Source organism: Polyodon spathula, chromosome 26 (assembly GCF_017654505.1).
Source record: "Polyodon spathula isolate WHYD16114869_AA chromosome 26, ASM1765450v1, whole genome shotgun sequence".
In the NCBI taxonomy this organism is placed as follows: domain Eukaryota; kingdom Metazoa; phylum Chordata; class Actinopteri; order Acipenseriformes; family Polyodontidae; genus Polyodon; species Polyodon spathula.
Window position 1 is genome coordinate 18,985,862 of NC_054559.1, and position 23,027 is coordinate 19,008,888.

The window sequence follows — 23,027 nt, forward strand, 5'->3', positions numbered from 1 at the left end:
GGAATCATAGGATTTTGATTATCTAACTGTTTAACAGATATTTAGGGTTGCTTCAGCTCTAATAAATGAACACTGAAATTGCTGCTTTAGAAAGAACAGTCATTTGTTTCAGTTCCCATAAATATCCAGCCAGTTTGCTGGGGTCCTGCCCTCATTTCAAAGAACTTGTTATAAAAGAATTGAGTTCTCATTTGCATATTTGTGTATTAGCGTGCAGTAATTAATCTGTGGCCAATGGAGGTACTTGGCATGGAATTAAATCAATCATCACCTTTTTTTCTACTGCGTTGAGATCTGCCCCCACCCCCCCCACCCCGACCTTCTAGAACGTACCACAGCATCCCTTCCTTTGTTACTGAAGACATGTTGAGTAATTTAATAAATTCCTGTCATCATCTCTGACAATTACCTCTCAGGGATTAAACAAGAAGCCCTGTTTACATGTGGAAATGGAGATGCCACCCCTCAGCTGCCATTCCCAAAGATCCTGTAAACAGACACCAGAACAAGCCGGCTGCACCGCGAGAGCCCACTTTGAAAGAGAGTTAGGGAGGCAGGAATCGCACCCACAGGCTGGAAAGCATTGGGCAAACAACTCACTTCTGTCAAGCGTGTTTGTCAATGTTCCGAAAAAGGAGAAGAATGGGAGGTTCAGGGGTGTCCTCCGATCACACCGGACGCCTGGCAATCCCAAACCAAGATCGACAACTCAGCACTGCCAGAGTGCAAACCTGCGCTCCCCTGACTACATGACTCACCCCGCACACTGCACAGTCGTCATTTTACCAGGTGACTTCCCTTCTGATTCAGAGGACAATATCAAGTACTCATAAACAAGTTGATAAAGGGCTCATGAGAATCACAGTGGGCGCTGGTATACAGGTGCTAAGCGGTGGGCGGGTGGTGGCATGTAAGGGGTTAACCTGCTTGCGGCGGAGTCTGATTGGCTGTTTGAAGTGAGAAATTGTCAAGAAAGAGATCCGGTTTGAGCTAGTCGAGTGAATGCTCTTATTGATCCATACTCTCGGCCGTCCAAGCAGGCTTCAAAGAGCTGCATCACATACCTGGCACACAATTAAAAAAAGGGTGGCAGGCTTTGTGTTCTTCTTTCTCTTAAATTATTGATGGGAAGCAGTACTGAGTTAACCCTCTCATTCCCAATCCTTCGTTGCCAATGGAACATCAGTCTGCTTGGTCGGGTAGATGGGTAACGCTCAATAATTTTACTTTATCCTTGAACCAGAGTCTGTATACTATTGGAAATTGAATTGCTTAAAATTTGATGCCGTTCTATTTTCAAAAACCGTGAATCCTCTGGGTTGCTGTTTGCACTGCCTGTATCAAAATCTGTGTTGATTTGATCTGATTCTTTAGCAAAGACGTCATTGTCGCTGTCAGATAATACCTGACTGACTTCAACAAAAGGTGCATTTCTTCTTTTTGAAAACTTTTTGTGATGCATTTTTCCTCAAAGCTAAAAATATTTATGTGGCAACCTAACATGCTCTGATTCATCACTTCACCTGCACCAACCCAGTGATCACATAACCATAGTTCTGCAATGCTGCTTAAGAGTAATTCTCAGCAATGTGCATCACCCCTCCAAGGTCATTAAGGGTTTGAAACATGCCTGGAGGAATCCCTTTGGAAACATGTCCTTTTGCTGTCTTTTAAGTGCTTTATTGATCACCGAATGTTTAAAAGTACTGACAAATTGTTATACTGACCAAATCTTTTTTTTTTTTTGACTGGTTACGTATTGAATTCCTAATACCGCCTGGCCCGGGAAAGATGATAAGGAAATGAAAAGGTTTCCTCTCTCTGTGTCTCTGTAGAGGGAGCAGCCACTGCAGGCTCGCTGGGGGTTCCCTTTCTTGTTTGTAAATGTTAGGCTTCAAAGAAGTCTTGGGGGTTCAAAAGCAGGCAGTTCTAGCTAGGCAGAAAAACCTTTTGGTGGAGCGGCAGACCACCGACAGCCTTGTGAGAAAAAAAACAAACAGCACCATCAAACTGGCACAGGGAACAGCAGAGCGTGGCCAGACAGTGCAGAAACCTTCCAATTACACTGCAGCTGCACCGTTAACGCACATACCTAGAATTAGCACTGTCGTCACAAATTGCATGTCAGTACCTTTACATTGCAGCTGGAATTTAACATGGCTAGGGCTGAAATCTATTGAAATTAAAATGAACTACATTGTAACTGCAATTTACGGACACGCAAAAAGGGCGCTTAATTTCAAACCCACTGATTGCATCATGCAGAACTAGAGTCTGTCTCTCTGTCTGAATGTCTGCAGTACAGGTACAGTGAAGGGAAGGGGTGAGGGCTGGCAACTGGTACAGCACAGGGATTAGTGTTGTAGCAGCTAACACAAGTGTATCAGCTACAACCACTTCAGTGGGCTTCTCTGCTGCAGTATGAGCTGCAACGCTGCTACAGAGCTGCGCAGAAGGGACTCGCTTTCTGCTCCGTTAGGTTCAATGCTAATTCATTCAAATTACTCACAAGCAGAGATATGCGTGGGTGGATTTATCTCGGCCAGGCTCACCATTTGAAAAAAAAAAACATCTCCCATGGCTCCAGTAACACCCAGCCCTGCGCACCAAGACGCCCATGAAGCTCTCAGCAGCTCCAGCTTCGATCGCTGGTAATTGAATCAGTCCTGACTGGAGCGCTAATTCCCTCACACGATTCTGGGTGGAAATTAGGAGGAAAACTAAATAAAATGAAACTCAGTGTGTGCTTCTCTGCACCAGTGGAACTGGAAAAGGTTGGGAATGGATCTCCCTTCACTGCATAATTAATATATATATATAGCCTGAATTTATTTCCTGAAAGATAGAATGGTGATTTATTGGTCTCATAAACACTGATAATTTACGAGAGGCGTTTAGGATCAAAGGGGATTGAGATGACTGTTCTGTATATAAGTGCTACATCAGTTAGCTGTTACATAGCTGGCCACAGAATCCAGGAAATCTGTATCCCAGAATGCACCTGCAACGTGAAACTCAAGAACCGCCACGTCTAGCGTTCTTTAAGGAATGGCGGTCAAGAAAACAATAACCGTTCGTTCTAACCGCAGTTGGAAATGTGGCTGATCAAGCAGAAGGATTGTAATCTAGTACTGAGGTTCAATAAGGGAATCTCAAATATTATCAATGTTTGAAAATGTTGTTTTATGACATTTTCAAGGGGAAAAAAAGACCATTTTATAAGTCAGTCATTTTCCTCTGTACTGTGGTGTAAGAGGGTTTAGCAAGGCCTGTTTGCATGTTTGGTAATAACAGACAAGGATGCTGAATAGCCCCCTAATCCTACAGCTTGTGCTGGCAGCAGAAACCAGGGGATTGGAGACGTAGAGAGAAGCCAAGCTCTATGGCAGTTTGACTTTTAGTTCTGACATCTCAACACTGTCTGTACGTGAGCATCTGCTTAAACAGCGATCGGAGCTAAAAACTGCTTAAAGAGAATCCAATTCCAGTAAACTTTTTTAAAGGGAAAATTCTGCACCCGTTTTTTTTTTCTTTCCTGTTTTGTAATATGAATAAAACTGTGTTATAAAGAAAAATAAACCCCAAACAAACAACCAAACTGTCGTACCGGTACTGCAATGGTTATGCTTTTAATCATCCTTGCTTTATGCAGCCATTTCAAAAAGAATGCGAAAGTGAAGCAATATTTATAGGGGTTGAATTAAAGCATCATCAGTGACTGCTTCCTTATCCCTCCCACTGGGAAATCGTTGACTGTCTGAAAAAGCAAAGCTTGTCAAACAGCAAAGAGGAAGCAGTCTGTAGCCGGTCGTGGCATTGACTGGAACAGAACCGTAGAATAGCAGATCTGTGCTTCCAATAAGGAGATGCAAACAACAACATAAAGCAGGGGCCGGCCCCATTAAAACCTTTTGTGTTTCATGCAAACTGGCTTTTACCTGTGCACACCTGGATGCATTACATGCGTGAAGGCAAATGCTGTGTTTTGGTATTACTTGATTCTGAATGGACCAGGTTGTCAAAAAGCATGCCAGTTCTATTCTGTGCATGAGGAGAGCCCCCCTCTCTTCACAGACAGACTCCTGAAGTAGCTAATTGGGAGATGTCTCTAATCCCCGCCCTGTTACCATCCTGCAGTCTCTCACTTTCTTGTCTGGGAGATTGCCTGTTTCCCTGTTTCCCCGCTGAGTGTGTGTGTGTGTGTGTGTGTGCTGTTTGTCAGTGTGTGTATTAGCGTGTGTGTGTGTTTCTCAGTGCACTGCTTTGTCACGACTCCCCCCCCCCCCCCCACCCCCCCATGTGCAGACTGAAGAAGCAGGAAGCCCCTCTCTCTCTCCCTCTCAAACTCTCTATTATTACCATGTCTCTAAATTACTCTCATCCCTCTTGTTTTCTGTCTATTACTCTGTTTCTCTCCTCTATCACCCACTCTCTCCACTCTTTTTCTCTCCTTTCTTCTCATTCTCATCTTGATAAATCCCCCCCCCCCTCTCTTTTTCTCTCTTTCCCTGTCAGGCATTAAACAGGGGTGTCCTGCACGCAGAATTTTGCATTAGTTTCATACTAGCACAGAAACAGGTTCCCTGCACAGCTGAGAGTAATTATTACAAAAACACTTCTCTCCTCTCTCTCTCACTCCCTGACCCCCCTCGTATTGTGTGGGATACGGATAGATTCCCCCCTCCTTCTCTCTCTCCCCCTCTCTGTATCTCACACTTATTCTCCTTTGCTTTCTTTCTCCCTCCCTCTCTCTCTTTGTTTGAGAGCTGGGGGGCAGGTTGATAGATTCCCCCCTCATTCTCTCTCTCTCTCTCTCTCTCTCTCTCTGTATCTCGCACTATTAGTCTCCCATGCTTTATTTCTTCCTCCCTCCCTCTCTCTCTCTGTATGAATGCTGTGGGGCAGGTTGATAGATTCCCCCCTCATTCTCTCTCTCTCTCTCTCTCTCTCTCTCTCTCTCTCTCTCTCTCTCTCTCTCTCTCTCCTCTCTAGTCTCCCATGCTTTATTTCTTCCTCCCTCCCTCTCTCTCTCTGTATGATTGCTGTGGGGCAGTTCAGACATACTCACGACACCCCCCCCAGGTTGATCCATCCCCCCCCCCCCCCCCCCCCCCCCCTCTTCTCTCCCCCCCTCATTCTCTCTCTCTCTCTCTCTCTCTCTCTCTCTCTGTATCTCGCACTATTAGTCTCCCATGCTTTATTTCTTCCTCCCTCCCTCTCTCTCTCTGTATGAGTGCTGTGGGGCAGGTTGATAGATCCCCCCCCCCCCCCCCCCCCCTCTCTCTCTCCCTCTCTCCTCTCTGTCTTCTCTCTCTCTCTCTCTCTCCTCACATAGAGCGTATAATCGAGGGTACGAAATATGCTTTATTTCTTCCTCCCTCCCTCTCTCTCTCTGTATGAGTGCTGTGGGGCAGGTTGATAGATTCCCCCCTCATTCTCTCTGGGGTCCAACATACTTCACGACACCCGTCAAGCAAGGGGGGAGGTTTTCAACGGAGGGAGGGGCTCTTTCTCTCTCTCTCTCTCTCTGTATCTCGCACTATTAGTCTCCCATGCTTTATTTCTTCCTCCCTCCCTTTCTCTCTCTGTATGAGTGCTGTGGGGCAGGTTGATGGATGTGAGCAGTGCAGTTTTGGTGCAGAATGCGTGTGCCATCTGCTCGCTCAGCGTGCCATGTGGTTACTGCGCGGTTACTGTTAAGATCTGAACGCCTGTGCCGCTAAAGAGACACACTCTATGTGTGAGGGGTGTGTGTGTGTGTGTGTGTGTGTGTGTGGAGAAGGTTTGCCAACAGTGTAAGGAAGAAGAGAGACAAGCATGTCCATATGAACAATTAAACTGTGAGTCTGTTGATAGATTCCCATGCATTTTATGCTGTGTTGATTTTTCATGCTCTCTAAACTCACCGCGCCGTACCAATACGTTTTCTATGCTGCATTGAATTTGTTGGCTCTCAGCTCTCCCAGTGCTGAATTCTCTGTACCGTTTTAAATTGGATGGCTCCTAAGTCACACTGCACTGGCTTGTCAACACTATATTACAGGTAATGGCTCTCTAGTGTCGCTGCTGTCCCCATGCTGCACGAGAACCTCAATGTTAATATTTTCACAAAGCAGTAAGCAGCCCAGCTACTGAGAAATAAGAGTAAGGCAACCGGTGTTCATTCATTACAGTATTTTATTCCAGTGCTACTAGATATGCATAATGTGGCAGTGTATATAAAACAGTGATTATACATTTGATTTTTTGATTTTGTTTAAAAAATTATAAATCATCTGATGTCACTACCGAGAAATAATACGGTCTAATAGATACTTACTTGCTTCCGTTATTTTACATTACTGTGACTTTTGGCTTTTAAAGGTCCCTGGATTCTGGTATCAGAATCCGAATGCTGGGGCAATGCTGGGGAAGGGGCATGGGGCGGGGCTGGGTTATTGGAGCTGGTTGAAGGGGACTCCCTCTGTTGGGCTGGATAGTTGGTGTTAGCGGGCATTCGTTGTTAGTCTCTGCGTTTCTGAGCGCTCCGTATCAGGGTCGTTCTCTAATCCACAAGTGTGCCTGGCGCTAGATCAAGGCTGCCCATTTCTAGCCTTGAATTCTTGAATTCTGATACCCAATCTTGTGTATCTACTGTGGCACCCTCATTGAGGGCATACCCACATACAGTGCGTGCCAACCTTCCTCGCCACTTTGGCGGTGTACAAACGCTCTATTGCAGTCGATGGCTTTGGTTTGCCTTGGCCATGTAATTCTCTCACACTGATCAGTTCCAGTGTTGTCTCTTTGTGTTCAAGCATTTTTTGGAAGGTTTGGGAAGATTTTTTTTATTATTATTATTATTATTATTTTTGCAAGTGTTTGGAACGGGACACTATTAATATAACCGTTGCCCCACCCCCTTGTCTGCAGACACACCAAGAATAGGGTCAGTATCCTCCAAAACCCTCCACCTGGGACTGCACTAAATGCCTGTACTCTGCACGAGTAAATCGAACTCTGTACTTTTTTTAAGCATAAAAATATGCTTTAAAAAAAAAAAAATCTAACCAAAATCACAGGGATTTTTTGACAGTGATCTGGAACTGAACACGCAAGAGTTGAGCCAAACTGACCCGATGCTAAACAGCAAACTATGGGAAGAATATAATAAGCAGACACAGTGAATTCATGTTTCATTATAATACAGAATATGACAGCAAGACACTGAAGCATTGAAATGTTTTTAGTTTTCCATGTTAGAAGACTGAACAGTTCTAGATTACTGTACAATACATTCAGGTTTAAATTTCACAGTTCCCAGTCGGGGTGTTTGTCTCTTTTTCCCTGCTGTTTTGGCTCTGTTGGTGAACTCTTGCATGTTTGTGTGTATCTCTGTGGTTAAAAGGTTAGAAATGATGTCGACCCACCAAAACCCAGCACCCTGACTGTTAAAAAGAACGCTGTTGCTTGAGCTGAAAAGGGAGAGCATGTTTTTATATTCTTTGGGAGATATTTGACGAAATAGATCAGGAACACAGCGGTATTAGGAGATGGAATGAAAATGGACAGCTCACCCCTTGTTCTCACATTAGATTTTATGGTATGGGGCTTTATCTCAGAGTACTGATGAAAAACCTCACAGCCTTCCAGTCCTCTTATGCTAACTTAGAATGCATAGCGTATCAGAGTCCTGCACCAGCTACTGGCATGGACTTACACAAGGGCGATCCAAAGCTTGCTGACTTACACATGCCCTATTTGTAACCTGGTTTATAAGAGTGCTTTTAAACTTCAATCAATCCCTTTTTGTAAATCTTTTCTTTATTGGGGATAATCAGCGCTCCAGATAAGTTGCGTACTTTGAAGATAAGTTCTTACACTTTGAAAATATTTGGCATGATATTTAAATTGTGAATATAAAGCATGCAGTAGCCAGATAAACGACAGGACAGCTTGTAGCCTGGCTGGGAATTGGCAGAAACACATGACCAATAAGTCAAGCGTTTTCACTTGCAATGCGTGCTTGTGACTGGTGAACTGGCATCTGGCGTCTGGATTTCTCAGCCTGACCAACCTGTTTACCTATCTGTCAACAGAATTTGTGGAAGGTAAATCTACATAACATATACAATATTCTCTGTTTGGAGCAGCAACAGTACTACTATTATTAAGGCAGGACTAGGAATCAATAAGACCAAGTTTTTGTACAGTAGTTTAAATTAACATTACAGTTAAAATGTAAGGCTTTGGTTAACGGTAATGAATACCCCATAAGCTAGCATTAAAGCAGGTACTGTATTTTGCATTTTAGGGTTTAAACTGGAGAATAAATAACTCAACGACCCAAAACCTTATCTGGAGCACTGATTATTATTATTATTATTATTATTATTATTATTATTATTATTATTATTTATTATTATTATGTAAAACAATGAATACTTATTGTGAACATGTGTCTGCATCAGTACGGGTCTTATTATTCTGGTAAAAGAAGAGCAAAATATATTAGAGGTTTGCGAGTTTATTTAGACCTCGGTTGACCTAAAGGACCAATAAGAATTTAATAAATTAATTACTAATAATTTAAATAAATATTAATAAAATCTTAATAAATTAATTAAATACATGTTTATTCTTTGCCACTTAGATTGGAAAGAGAAGTTCTTAGCCCCTCCCTTCTATCTTCGTGTGTATAAGCCACACCTTTTGAACAAGTAATTGATAATGTTAGTGTTTATTCTTGTATTAGAGAAGTGTGTTTTTTTTTTAGTATAGTCACTGCTTTCTGCTGTCAGGACCCTGTTAAAAAGGAGATGCATGTAATTCTATTTTCTTTTATCCTCGTTAAATGGATACAAAATTGCACTGAAATTCTGTAAATAGAAAAGGCTGCCCGCACCCCCACCCTCTCCCCCAATGGACAAAGCTTTGTATGGGTAAACCCCGCCCCCAGGTGCACTGAAACATGCAAGGGGGCGGGGTCTGTTTCTCAATTCTGTAGGAAAAGCACGTCCTCTGTGGATGTGGCTTGCTGCCTCCTTCCTGCGTAGAGAGGAACCCTGACAGGGAGGAGCAGGGAGGAAGGAAGTCTGTAGCACCTGGATCCAGGTTCGTATCCCATCTCTGTGCTCTCTGCTTCCTGTGCCAGCCAAGGAGCTCCCCCCTTGTGGGGCAGCCTCAGCGCCTAGCCTTGGCATGGTACAGTTTTTTTTATTTTAGGGTTCATCTGGTGTGATAGCCAGCTCCACCCCAGCACCCTGAACTCAGTCAGTAACTATACAAGGGCTTTACAAAAAAGCTAACTTGAACAGCCATACAATGGCTAAACATAAACCATATTCTTCACTGTTTTTTTTTTTTTTATTCCAGTCTGGAGCGCTTGTTTTTCAGTCGCTGTTGTCGTCCTGGTGGTTGGTTACCCGCTGTCGGAGGAGGTGTGTGGCGCGGTGGAGGGCGAGCGCCGGTGCCTAGTGGGGGTCCAGGACCTCTCGGACCCCAGCGAAGCCGGCCTGAAGCGCTGCGCAAAGCCATCTAGGAGATCCCGCTGCTGCTGTGTTATGGCTTGGCTGAGGAGGCCAGGCAGGGCCTGCAGGCTGCCCGTGATGGAGTCCAGCTTGTCCTCCATCGTCCCGATGCGCTTGTCCAGGTCCTCGCTGCGCTCCTGCAGCTCCGACACCAGGTCGTACATCACGTTCTGCGTCTGCACGGAGAAAACAAGCACCACGTCACCCAGAGCTAGCAGGATAGGAATCACAGCTCATTTTAACATTGCACAGTGAGCTATGAAATAGAAATGTCACGCCATTTAATTATTATTATTATTATTATTTTTTTTAGTATTTCTAAAGAAACAAAACAAGAAAGGCAAGCAGCTAGGAGAGAAAAGTGGGAATGTTTATATTTAAAGCGAGGGCTATATATAGAGGTTTTACTCAGGTGTTTGTACCATTCATTAATTCATTTGAAAAGTACAACTTTTTACAAAACTAGAAAAGAAACCATTTTAGGTGCATGTGCGTTAAACTGTTGCTTGCTATGTTTGAAATCTTAGTTAATCTGTGTTTTCTATTCACTTCATTAAAATGTAAAACAAAAAATAATAATTCCTGCCCCCACCCCCATTCTATGACAACAGAATTTATAACATTTTAATAAAGCTGTATTATGCATGTAGTTGCATGAGTCAAAATGTTTTTAGAATGACACTGTACTGTAATTTCATCTTTAATGCACCTATAGCAATACTTTTGTAAACCACTGATAGATAGGGTTTGCTATGCATTACCGCTTGTGTTAAAAGAAGAACACAACACACATATTTTGGTGGAAATTCAAGTGGTTTCTTTCTAGTTGGTGCAAACTTTGCATTGGAACATAAAGCTTAATAAATCTTGCCAAAAGTCTTGAAATTATGATCTGGGTCTGAAGAACTTGCTTATTTATAAAAATTAATTACAACAGTCCTCAGTGTATAGTTAGATATCCCATCTGCAAAAGGAATATTTAATGTAACAAATCCCTTATAATAAACTTTTAATGAGAAGCAAAAAGCAAACCATGAATTTTTAATTGGGGGGGATACTCAATCTTGTTTTTGTCAGGTCAACACACGTTCCTGGTTTCACCTCTCCAAACTCGCTTTATTAAAAGATGAACATCTTGCATACCCACCTTCGCCAAGTCCACCAAACTGTTTGCCTGGTCGTTCAGCTTCCTCTGTTCCATTTTGACACTGCGCAGTCTAAGCGGAGGGGTTGAGGGGGTGTGGACAGGGAGGGGAGAGTAACACACCACACTGTCAGGAGAGCCTTGGCCAGACACTGATGCATTAGTCCACATGCAAACATTCCCAGTCTAGATTTGCCATACCAAGCATGCAACTGCAACAAGAGGCAAACCTTTTCAGAGCATTCAAACATCTTGCTGCTTCCATCCGTTCCCATTCCCACACAGCCTCACTCGCGGGCGTTGTGTTAAGCCATGGCATCGAGCATGCCCACAGTTCAATCAGAATGATGTCAGAGGGTGCAATGACACACAAGCGCTGGAGAGCTGGAGGGTAGGCACGTGGCACTGGAGTGATAGCATGGGGTGTGGTGGCGCGGGCTCAGGTTTGAGGAGCAAAGCAGGGCCAAAATGCTTTTAGTTCCTTTCAGAACCCTTAGAAAAGCTAACCAGTGTAACTGTGCTCACTACACTATGCAGTTAATCAGCTTTCCACCGTTTTCATACTGCTTTGCCATACTGCTCTTTTGTTTACCATGCTTGCCTGTGCTGTACCATGATTTCACCATGCTCTATACCTGAAGTTCAATTCAAATCAAGTTCTAAGGGTGGTCATGTTAAAAATAAACACTAGGGACTTGGCCCCATCTGCACTGCTTCTGTGTCAGGCTAGGAATTTTTAGGAACACCCCTTGATATACTGCATTTCAGTGCTGACGTTACTACAGGGGTTTTGAGGAACATGCAATATCTGGACCCCATAGGATTTGAACTAAGCTTCTATAAGGTGACCTCGGAATGTGTGCCATGGTTTAACTGGGGATACCAGCCACCAGTGTGCCAGCCCGTCTCTCCCAGACTCAGGGATAGCAAGGGGAAAGACAGCAGAATATAGGCAGTGGAGATGTCCGATGATCTTTGAAGCCATTGTGTTTTTAAACATGTCTTAAAAGGGAGCAAAGAAACAAAACCTGGACAGCGCTTTGCAAATACACTACTCTGGTATAGCAGTGACTATTACGTTTACTGCACTATTTCTATATGTATGCATGTCTATACAGTACTGTACTGTATCTACACCCTATAGCACTGCCAGGCTTACTATATCTTCACTTTGTACACTGTAGCATCTAAAGTCTTGTTATCCACACATCAGTATGTATTACTATCTACAATCCTGTATCATGGAAATACATAAAAAATGTTTTAAGTACATTATATTTTAACTGCATACAATTTCTGATTAAATGCACAATCATCATTACCTTCAAGCACATACAGATGTTCTTGATAATCACATGCTGTACTTCTGTGACTTTTCATTATGACTGTGGCCATGCAGTAAAAGGAGGAATCAGCTCTGCATTGCAATCACATTGAATGGATGCTGAGTGAAGTGGGGTATTGTTACTGAGTAATTAACAAACCCACAGCTTCACCCTCGATCAAGTACATAATTACCATGCAGTTCTTTCTCAACAGCGCTAAATTGCCTGTTAATTTACTGTGGAATGACCTACAGATAGTGTTGACCATAAAAGTCCCAATGCAAGCCATTACTCCCCAGTAGCACTACCCCCCCAGGCTGTGATGATGAACACCCCAAGCCCCTGTGCTGTTTGGAATGGTCCCTGCTGGAATGCATCTTCCCAGAACTCCATAGCATCTCACACCCAGCCCAGGCTCTTCATAGCTCCATGGATCTGGGCAGTATATCTTACAAATCACTACTGCTAAGTCACTGCTGCATAGATTACTACTTAGTACTAGAACGGTACTTCTAAGTACAGCTGCATTTACTTGTGTATTTGAAGTTGTCTAACAATCTGAAGCCAAGTAAATACGTTACTTACAAGCAGTATTCGACCAGCGGTCATTGAGTAGTATATCATGATTTTGTCATTGAAATAGTATGCGATTCACTGAAATTACAAGGTGACAGCTAAACCTATTTAAAAACGTATGTACTTCTGAGCGGCAATGGAGACAAAGAAGCAATTTAGTTGTTTTATATGGCTGTGCAGTAGAAAACTGCGTGGACATGTGGGGTTTGAGTATTGTATGTGACTGTGTTGCTTGGATAGATTGGGGGCTTTGTATAAATGTGGGGAGAGTAAGCTGATTGATTATTTAGTGATTATAAGATTCAGTATTGGGGGAGATGATTGCGGAATGTATTTACGCTGTAGATTATATGGATCTGGTCAGGTTATGGGCTCCATGGATCAGGGCAGACTTATTGATGTATGGATCTGGTCAGGCTGGGTAATTTGAGCCTGAAAGATGCTGAACGCAGGCTCTGCAACCAAAGCCTCATTCTTTTTTTTTTAATTGTATTTAAAAAAAAGATCAGCGTTCCCAAGTTTCACAGCTCCAAACCTCATGCATGTCAACCATGCTTAGAAACAGCAAAAGACAAAACACGAAAGACGCAACTTACTTCTGAGCTCTGCAGTGATTGAGCAAAACAAAGACAAAAACACAACACAAGTTTAAAAAACACAACTTACACAAACAGATTAACTGTTAGAGCTCTCTCACTCTCAGCAGGGGCGCACCTCCCCCCCCCCAGAATTGTAATCCTAAACCCACCTTCTACTGTTTTTTGGGTGGGGGGGGGGGGGGGGGGGGGGGGGTTATAAAATATTTGGATAAAACAAAACAAAACAAACAAAAAAAACATCCAGAACAAAAGGGTTACTGTGAAACTCCAAATAAAGAACAAGTTCATTAAATGCAGCAAAGCGTGACCTGACTGCACAGCAACTGCAGATCGTTTGAACTATTGTAACATGGAAATTCTTCAGATTTTTCTGATCAATACAACAGATGATTTACAGTTAAAATGCACTCATTAACAATTGTCTGTGATTTCTCTGCAGTCAATCTGCAACACAGTGGGGCAACTGTGCTAGGATTCCTAAACGCTGAGCACAAGCCCATTCTTTCTGGGCTGTAGGCTTGTGTTGTCTGTGAGAGGGATCAACAGCACATATCACTATGGCAAAAAAAAGCAAGGCACCTCCACACATGAGCTAACCCTATGTCAAACTGAACTTGAACCCCTCCCCCCCTCGTGGAGACAGCCTGCACGGGGGTGGACGGGGTTTTCAGAAGCAGAATCAGCATTGTCTAGGTTCATGTAACATTCTGCAAAGGGAGTTCTTTCAAAGGACGTGATTGGAGACCCCTTCTCTAGACTACAGAAGACACAAGGCTTATTTTAAATGTGGAATTCTGGGATCGGTGATTTCTCAAGACAAATCTTCTTGCACTCTGCTCATCGTTGTTTGGAAGGTGCACATTCTCTGCAGCCCAGAAACAGAACTGAGTCTAAGTAAGTTTTTTTAAACAAATATCCACCAAATAAAATTGTAAAAAATCTGCCACGTTAACTACGTTTATGCTCCAGTGCAATTTTTCTAAAATGAAAAAAAAAAACCTGTTATTTTGTTTCATAAAAAGAAATAAGCAAACATTTAAAAAGGTTATAGAAATAGTCTAACCCATTGATCTTTGACCCTGCATATGAGAATGTGAGGGTTACTCCCAAGTTGCACTAGCCCCCCCAGGTTGTGAGGATAAGTAACGTTAACCCTTTCTATTTGAACTTATGTAGCAGGATGGGGTCACTCTGGGGTCACCTCTATGTAAGCCTTTTTTTTTGTCCTTTTCCCTTTGGCTGTCAGTGTAATCTCTCAAGTGTATAATTCAATAGCTCTCCTTCAATTTACAAGATTAAAAATTTCATGTTAGCTGCAAGGAACATTTTGCACTTGTCTTTATTTTCACACTGTGCTGCAATAAATGGTCCTAACTGCCAAAAACATTTCTCCCGCAGTGTTTAGTTTTTTTCTGCTGATCTTTGAGACTCTGGCTCATTAGCTGGCTGTGGTTGCTCTTCTGTCTGACCCTCCACCCCCCCCCTGTGCTGCTCTTCCCTCCACCCCTCCTCCCTCCGCTGCTCAGCCCTGCACACTTACTGGTGGATAGCTTGCAGGAACTTGCGCTGGTGTTTGCGCACCCTGGCGTGGTCAATCTTCTTCACCAGTTTCGTGTATTTGTAGATGAGCCACGTTTCCCTGAGTACATTTGCAGCCGTGTTTTTTACCTTTCAAAGAAAGAAAGAAAAGAAAAAAAACGTGAGACAGATGACAGAGTTATGCGACGGTAACAGCAGAATAGTTAGCAGAATAATTAGCTTAACATGTAGCTGTGTGTTTACAATAAGGCAGGGGTTCATTTGTGCCGGACCACACCGGTACCTTTTTCTCTGACAGGCGAGAATTTAATTTTTCTAATGATAAGCCATATAATTTTTTTTTAAAAAGGGTTGTTATGGTTGCTTAAATGTGCGTAACATATACAATTAAAAAAGGGGCTTTCCTGTTCCATGAATTGAATGAACAAAAAACAAAAAACAAATGCTACCCCTCTTTCTCAATTATTCCTTTTTGTTCCCAGATTAACCCCTACAATAAGGTATAGCAAACTAAAGTATACGAAAGCCTGGCCAAGCACCAGGTATTATAGAGAAGCATGGTGGCAACGTGGTAAAAGCACAGTCAAGTACAGTGCAAAGCCATGGCTGGCAATCATTACGATGTTAAAGCAAGGCATGGCGACGCTGTCAGGGGTGATCACTCACCCGCTTGCAGAGCTGCGTGTCCATCATGAAGTTGTGGACGTGTTTCTCGGCCTTGGTCAACTCCAGCTTCCTGGCAACCACGGCAACCACCAGCGCTGTGCAGCCGGCCCCCTGGGGAGACAGCCATGGCTTGCAGAGTCTCTTATTCAACACAGCCCCAGCGCAAGTTCAGTTCAGGGAATGCCACTCGAGATAAACTAATATAGGACCTGCTCTGATTCAACAGTGCGCGATGCCTGAGGAAACTGCTTATAAGAAGTTTGACTTGAGAAACACGGCAATACATTCCTGCCAAGTTGCACGGTATCAATATGCCTTTTTTTGGCTTTTCACAGGCAGTTATAATACATTACTATTGTATGTTGTTGTTTTTTTACTTCACATAAGTTAGGAGACTAACCGGGTTACAATAAAAATCATTTGCATTGAATTCAGCAAAAAAAAAAAAAATATATATATATATATATATTTTGAAAGGCTGACAGATGAGAAGCAGGTATTACTTTTCCATGCACTGGCCCTTTTCTTCCAGCTTCTCTGTCACCCGCTCACTGGGAGTTTCCTTCAGGGCACTTTCACAATTAGCTCCCTTTCCCCTCCCTAATTCCCGCACAGCCTAGGTGCCATCTGGATTACGTGCTTTTAATTATTCATAGCGTCTTATCAGATTTTAAAAAGGGGGGTATATAACATTTAGATCACTTTACAGGAGAAGACAAAAAAACAAGCCATTGCTTTTATTTCTTTTTAATTATTTTGAAGCATCTATCAAGCGTAGATTACTGTACTTCCAAATGCCTCAGATCAAGTGTCAGTGTTTGGGATCCATGCACATTTGTAAGTAAAACATTAAGACAAACAACCCTGAAGAAATAAAACTGTGTGCGCGTAATGAATAAGGAGGGAGCTGAATCAAAAGGGTTAAGGTCCAGGACCTGCAAGAAGGTAAAGCTGTCAGCTGTTTGTGGATCTAACTGCGCTGTAACTAAAGTTGTTTGTCACATGAAAATACTATATTTTGTATTTCTGCCACTAAAGACACACCTGTTCAGACAGCATCTGCAGACATCACAACATTCGACTCTACTGGACTACATGGCACCCAATTGTACCAGTACTTGCATCAGCTTGTACTTGCACTGAACTGCTTCATACCTTGCAGCATTCAACTACTGCTCCTAACTGTAATTACTTACTATATCTTGTATTTGATTTTACTCTTCTAGGTAACCGTACTCACGTTTTTTCTAATTTCTCTTTAATTTGATCTTTTTGTACTTTCATAACTTCTGTTATTATGATATTCTATAATGTGATATTTTATAATGCAATACTTTGTACTGTGATATTTTATAATGCAATACTTTGTAATGTGATATTTTATAATGCAATACTTTGTAATGTGATATTTTATAATGCAATACTTTGTACTGTGATATTTTATAATGCAATACTTTGTAATGTGATATTTTATAATGCAATACTTTGTAATGTGATATTTTGTAACAGTTGTAAGTCGCCCTGGATAACGACATCTGCTGAGAAATATATAATAATAATAATAATAATAATAATAATAATAATAATAATAACAAGTAGTAGTATAATGAAATGGCTTTAGAAGTACACTACTAGAACAGTTCTAACTTTCAGTGGCATCTTTTTGCGGAGTGCACATTTCATTCAGACACCCGGGTTTGAGTGAAGCTCTACCTACCATGATCCCTGTCAGCAGACAGACACCCTTCCCGCAGTAAGTGTGAGGCACCATGTCTCCGTAGCCAATCGAGAGGAAGGTTATTGAAATTAGCCACATGGCTCCCAGGAAGTTACTAGTCACTTCCTGTTTGTCATGATACCTGGGCAACGAAGGACAAAAACACTCAGTCAGTAAAACTAAACATGTATTTAAATTTCTATCTATCTAACTATCTATCACCCCCACCACCACCCCCACAGAAACTTTGCATGTAACGCTTTTGGGGTCAGGACTGAGACCCTGTTGAGCACATTGGACAATTGGGCTTGTGGGCCTTTATGTTGGGAGGGGATTATGTCGAACAGCCACAGTGAAAATGTAAAGTTGACATTTCATTTCTTGCCTGGTTAGCATCCAAACGTTTTCAGATGATTTGATTTCAAGAACCAATAATTTCTCTCAATATTTCCCTCCAGCAGTGAACTGAAACCTTAAATGTGTTCTGAATAATGATCTGTTTACTATTATTTGTGATGCAACCCTTACTGTTCGTTATTAAAAACGGCTGCACAGTCCTGTAATTATGCCTTTCAAAAAAGACCAAGAGATCACAACAGGAGATGCGCTTCCTAAAACTCTCCCCCATCGGCACAACCAGGAATACAGAGCTATCTACTAATAGAAAAGGAAAACTGTTCCACAAAAACAAATGTCCCTTTCTTAAACAAGAACGAACTCGAGACAAGAACAGAGACAAGCTAAATCCATGAGCTCTGTTAGCTTTTGTTACAGACGTTCCCATTTGAACATGGATCTTAATTCATGCAACTCCAGATGTTAAGATGAAGAGTTTGATGGGCTGTGCTGATAACCTTTGCTTATACTTGATTATGCCTCGTGAGGATTCAGAATACACAGCAGTTTGCTAACCAGGCTGCATATGTATTGTTTTCCGAATCATTGTGTAGCTGAATTGGATTGTATTATTAAAATCTCTGTCCTGGGTTACACGGTCTCTCGCTCAAGGAGACGGTACAGTAAACAAGCCTCTCAATGCTACTCCAGTTGCAGTAGCATACTTCCTCAAGCCAGTGAGAAACAATAGACTGCCTGACCATCAGTATCTTTAACCACATGACCGGAAAATGGAACTGTAGGGTGTGTTTTAATGTAGGCGTGCTTCGATAAGAGAATGAAGAAGGCACTTAAAGGAAATAGGAAAGAATGAAAAGGCAAAACAATCATAACTAAACAAGCGGAATGAAGCAAAATAAAAAAAAATGGAAATAAGGTTCTGAAAGTGTGGCGATTGAGCAATGTCCAGCAAAGCAGTTTTCAGCATTGTTTTCATTCTCAAGGAACATTTAAAAGGTGTGCAGGGGAAGAGTGTGATTGAAAAAAGCTTCACATCTAACAGCCAAATCACTCTTGTTTAAGGAGTTTCCAGTGTCCATCTCACTGTCTGCTTGATCGAAGGATGTCCATTAGGGACTCGTTCAAGAAGACCCTCTTTCCAGACATTGTGCCCACTGGGCACATCCAAGATACGATCCGAAAATGTCAAAATGTGCAAATTTCATGAATAACGGCAATGAAACAGTGAATATTGTGAAGAGCATTTAGCTACTGACTGGAGTATAACTGACTCAGCTTTGCTCTATATTGTCAAGCAAACCTGAGCAATAAGGGGCCCGAATCTGTAAAATGTGCAAATGCTGGCATTTTCTCGTCTCTGCCCAGTGGAAGAGACAATAAGCTTCCAGAACAGAAACCACAGCATCTTTTATGGACATCTGTCAATCAAGCAGACAAAGAGGCACTGGTTGCATGTAAAAAGCACTCTGAAGACTAGGGAATACACTCCTGGAGGCATGGAGAAAGACTGCTCAACGAAACGCTTGTCATTAAATTTATCAGCTGTTTTAGTCTTCCAAAAACAAACTTATAAAGCGACTGCCTTTTCAGCACCAAAGAAAACTTGCTGAAAATGTATTTCTAATAGTAATACCTAAATTAAAAAAAAACAAATAATAAATGTGCAAAGAAACTGCTGGTGGTGATGGATTGACTCAATGTTAATGCAGCACTGTTCTCGTCCTCTTCAGCTGAGCACTAACTTTGGCCCTGTTATAAGGGAAACTGCTGCTTGACTAATTAATTAGAGCCCAGCTAGAAGGAGGCAGAGATGAAGATGAATTTGAACAGGCATCCTTGCGCAGTGGGCCCTCACATCTACAATCGAGCCTCTGAATTGACATCGTTTAGCAGGACACTGTTTTTGACGTTAATTATAGCATCAGCAATACATCATTGTAGCAGCTGTGAGGGCAGGCTAAACCCAGCTCGGGACCGTCAGCCTATACGGAAAAACAAACAAACACCTGGAGCCTTGAGGGCCCGTCTGTCTGTCTGTCTGATTCTTTCCTACATTTAGATTAAAAAAAAATTTTCATGAGCGATAATGGGAAAAGGAAAATGCCGGACGGAGGTGGACAAAGATATATATATATTTTTTTTCCATATTGCGTGAATTTCAAAAGCTGCTTCAAAAATGGATTTCCATATGTGTTTTGCAGGTGTACAGCGTGAAGTGTTTCTGAAAAACAATTACCAAAAATGAAAATGATATACAGTAACCCTATTTGAGCTCTTTTTTTAGTGGTGTTTTAGTAGTCAACTGGGATGTGGTAAAAAAATAAATAAATAAATAATACTCTCTCTCTCTCTCTCTCTCTCTCTCTCTCTCTATATATATATATATATATATATATATATATATATATATATATTGAACACCCTCCCCCTTTATATCTTTGAGCTTGTAGTTAACTTCTAACGGAAAGCAACATACAGAGGAGGAATTTAGCAACTTTGTTTTCTTTCAATGGGATTTTCAATGACACAGCGAAACTTAGTGGGTGAATGTCAGAAAGTCCAACTGGAGTTTTCTTATTTACCTGCAAGTGATGTGATTCAGTGCGAATGCATGTATTTGACATCACTGTGTGACTTGGTGACCTATGTGACAATGATGTGTGCGATGCTTGGTTTTTTACCATTTTGTATGTCCAGCTTAGAAATATAGATATAGGCTTGCATTTATTGACTGTAAGGTCACATTTGCTTAAACTGCCTGAATGCACATCAACCTGCATAGCTCTAGAACTCAGCTGTTATTTCATCTCGGTGATTTAGACCCCATGCTCCTAGGCAGAGCCAGTCTAATATCTGTGCCCCCCCACCCCCCATCCACGGTGTCGTCCTCCCTAGGTTGTGATCCAGGCAGGTAGAGGGAGATAGGCTGTCCATTGAGTTTGAAACGGTCTGATTCTCAGATTTTGCATTCATGCTCAGTTCTCAGCAAATCAGTGCTTGCAAGTTATTTAAGTGTTAATGACACATCCCTTACATGCAGAAGTAGAAGATATCATGCTTGCAAAAAAAAAGCCCAAAACAAACATTCTGCATGCTAAGAAAGACAGTATATTGAGAGCCAGGAGGGAAAGAATAATAGCAAGGAAATAGAGCAAGTTTTCAGTAGTTGGTAGTCATATTCAAAAAGCTTTAGCCAGTGTTTTATGAACTGTATGTGAATTATTAAGAAGGACCTTGCTTGGTGTCAGGTGTTGGTAATGTGCTGGCTGGAACTATCTGTGGAATTGCTCCCAGGAGGTTCCATGCTTTGTGGCCCATATAGATTTAAAAGACTGTCAAGCCAGCATTTGAAGATATTTATAAACCAGTCCTTAGAACTAAATGGGTTTTTTTTGTGTTTTTTTTTACCAAAGAAGCGCTGTCCCCATTCTGGGCATCTAAATGTGACACAGAGCAGTCTAGTTCTTTCAAGTTTTAAACGCCCAGTTTAGAGGATATAAATAATCTGTACAGTCTGATCAAACTATATAAACTGATGAGAAATCAGATGTGACTTGAAACCATTGTTGGCCAATGACAATGCAGAATAAACCATCTCTATCCCCATATTTAAACTTCAGAATAGTTGCATTTTAGATGTGCATGTTAAGTTTTATCTCGCCATGCAAACAAATTTGACTGATAAGTCTATGCCCTGGTGAGTGAATTAACCAAACTTGTCCAAACCCTGATAACTATAGCATGAAGAAGGCTCTTCTATGTATAGAAATAAGTATTCCTACCCCCCCCCCCCCCCCAACATACATAGAACATACATAGGTCTTCCAGGTTATCCCTAAACAGTACAGTGCACCGCACATGGAGTGCTGTTGGCAATGGTGCTATCTATGGAGCACTGAGATTTCTCTATGAATTGGTCCATTGCAGTTGTATGATACTATTAGTCAGTACGTGCCTCAACACTGAACTACATGGAGTGCTGTGGTGACAAAGAGCAGATGTATTAAAAGCTCTCAATATACTGTGCACAGGCATGGAATGTGATAGAGCTGGCACCACCTTCAGCTAGAAGCAACTGCTAGGGGTTTGTGATGTTAAAAACTCTCCAAACGTATTCAGTTGCAGAGGACTAACTTGGTTCAAACCCTTTTGTCCACTCTGCGATTTTGGAGCAAACTCCTATAAGCACATTAGAAGATTTTTTTTTTTTTTTTTTTTTGATAGGTTCACCTTTCTCCACATTTCTTTTCTCAGCCGATGCTCTCCAGGCAACAATACCTCATATTTTGCCAACAAAATGTGGATGTTTATGGAAAAAAAAATGAAAAAGAGTCTTGAACTCATGCTTCTCCTTTTAAAAACAGACTGCACACATGAACGAATTATTAACAAATTATTTGCCTCAGGAGAAATCTTGTTTTTTATTTGGTATCAAGTATCTATTTCATGTTGTATCTGAAAAAGAAATGGCAAAATATGATATAGTCTTACCTGGAGGGCTTTAACTGTTTCACTGATCCACTGGCTGGGTTCCCAAGCCTGCCCCAGCCCCTAGAGGCAGAGTCTCCCAGCCCAGCCCCGCCCAGCCCTGGCCATTCCCCCAAGCAGCCTGTACTGAAGCAGTGACTGCCCCCACACTTGCCTGCTGTGTAATATAAACTAAGCAATTAAACCCCAATCAGTTAATAACCTCCCTGACTTGTGGGTCTCACTATTTTGGGTGGAGGAAGAAAGAGAATACTTTACGCTAAACGTATTTCTCTCCCGTTTAAATGGCTGTACTGAGGCATTACTAATGGGGTTTTCAGGTCAATTGCCTCCTCAGCGTTTTCCAAATTCAAACAGGATATGCGTTGATTCTAAATGTTAACCTGCCTCCCTGAATAGCTTCAGATATTCATGACATCCTGCTTGTCCTTCTGAATGACTTGATTTTTAGCCAGTCACCCAGAGATATTTCTATTCACTGGGGCTGCCTTTTCTGTTTTCTAACCTGGATGCAGTTGACCCCAGGAACCACAAGCTGTGAGATATCGTGGGCTTATCTTTACGAAGTGATTTTGAAAATACAAGCCAGAGCGCGTGTCTCTCTTTCAAATGGCAGAATGTGAAATCTTCATTACGAATGGAATGCACTTCAGACACGAGCAATACATTTGCTTAATTAGAGCTCAAAGAGGGTACGGATTTACTGCGTGGCTGTTCTGTTTTTTTTTGTTTTTTTTTACAAAGGTCTCCCTTTTCTTTCTTTATCATCCGCTTCTCTCACTCCTCATTCCTCTTGTCTTCTCTCCCTGCCACTGAACTACAATGTGCAAGCTAAGCGTTACTCTGTTCAATAGCCATCTCATTTATTCTAGCAAGAAATGAATCGTAAAACCATAGCTTCAATGCTGCATTTAAGCAGATAACTTTCATTTAAGTATGATTGCAGATTCCAGTTATTCTACATAGCATAACAGGATTAATGAAATCTACATGCAATACAACCCTTACTTGTTACAATAGGGTATATCTTTAATAGGATTCCTATATGCTGCAGTGTGTGTGTGTGTGTGTGTGTGTGTGTGTGTGTGTGTGTGTGTGTGTGTGTGT

The 23,027-nt window shown here is 41.9% G+C and overlaps 1 protein-coding gene across 6 annotated transcripts in view; it reads right to left on the bottom strand.

The window, feature by feature from the left end:
• Window positions 1-8,617: 8,617 nt before the first annotated feature.
• LOC121300900 (small conductance calcium-activated potassium channel protein 2-like) overlaps window positions 8,618-23,027 on the bottom strand; it is a 43,506-nt gene continuing 29,096 nt past the window's right edge. For 4 of the 6 annotated variants that reach the window (XM_041229873.1, XM_041229869.1, XM_041229874.1 and 1 more), the window contains 6 exons: window positions 17,076-17,217; window positions 15,359-15,469; window positions 14,694-14,821; window positions 13,151-13,159; window positions 10,657-10,726; window positions 8,618-9,685 (listed from right to left, as the gene is read on the bottom strand). In XM_041229873.1, the coding sequence (XP_041085807.1) occupies window positions 9,401-9,685; window positions 10,657-10,726; window positions 13,151-13,159; window positions 14,694-14,821; window positions 15,359-15,469; window positions 17,076-17,217 (745 nt within the window). In that variant the 3' untranslated portion in view covers window positions 8,618-9,400. The remainder of the gene's footprint in view (window positions 9,686-10,656; window positions 10,727-13,150; window positions 13,160-14,693; window positions 14,822-15,358; window positions 15,470-17,075; window positions 17,218-23,027) is intronic. The other 2 variants (XM_041229871.1, XM_041229870.1) reach the window with 2 other exon arrangements.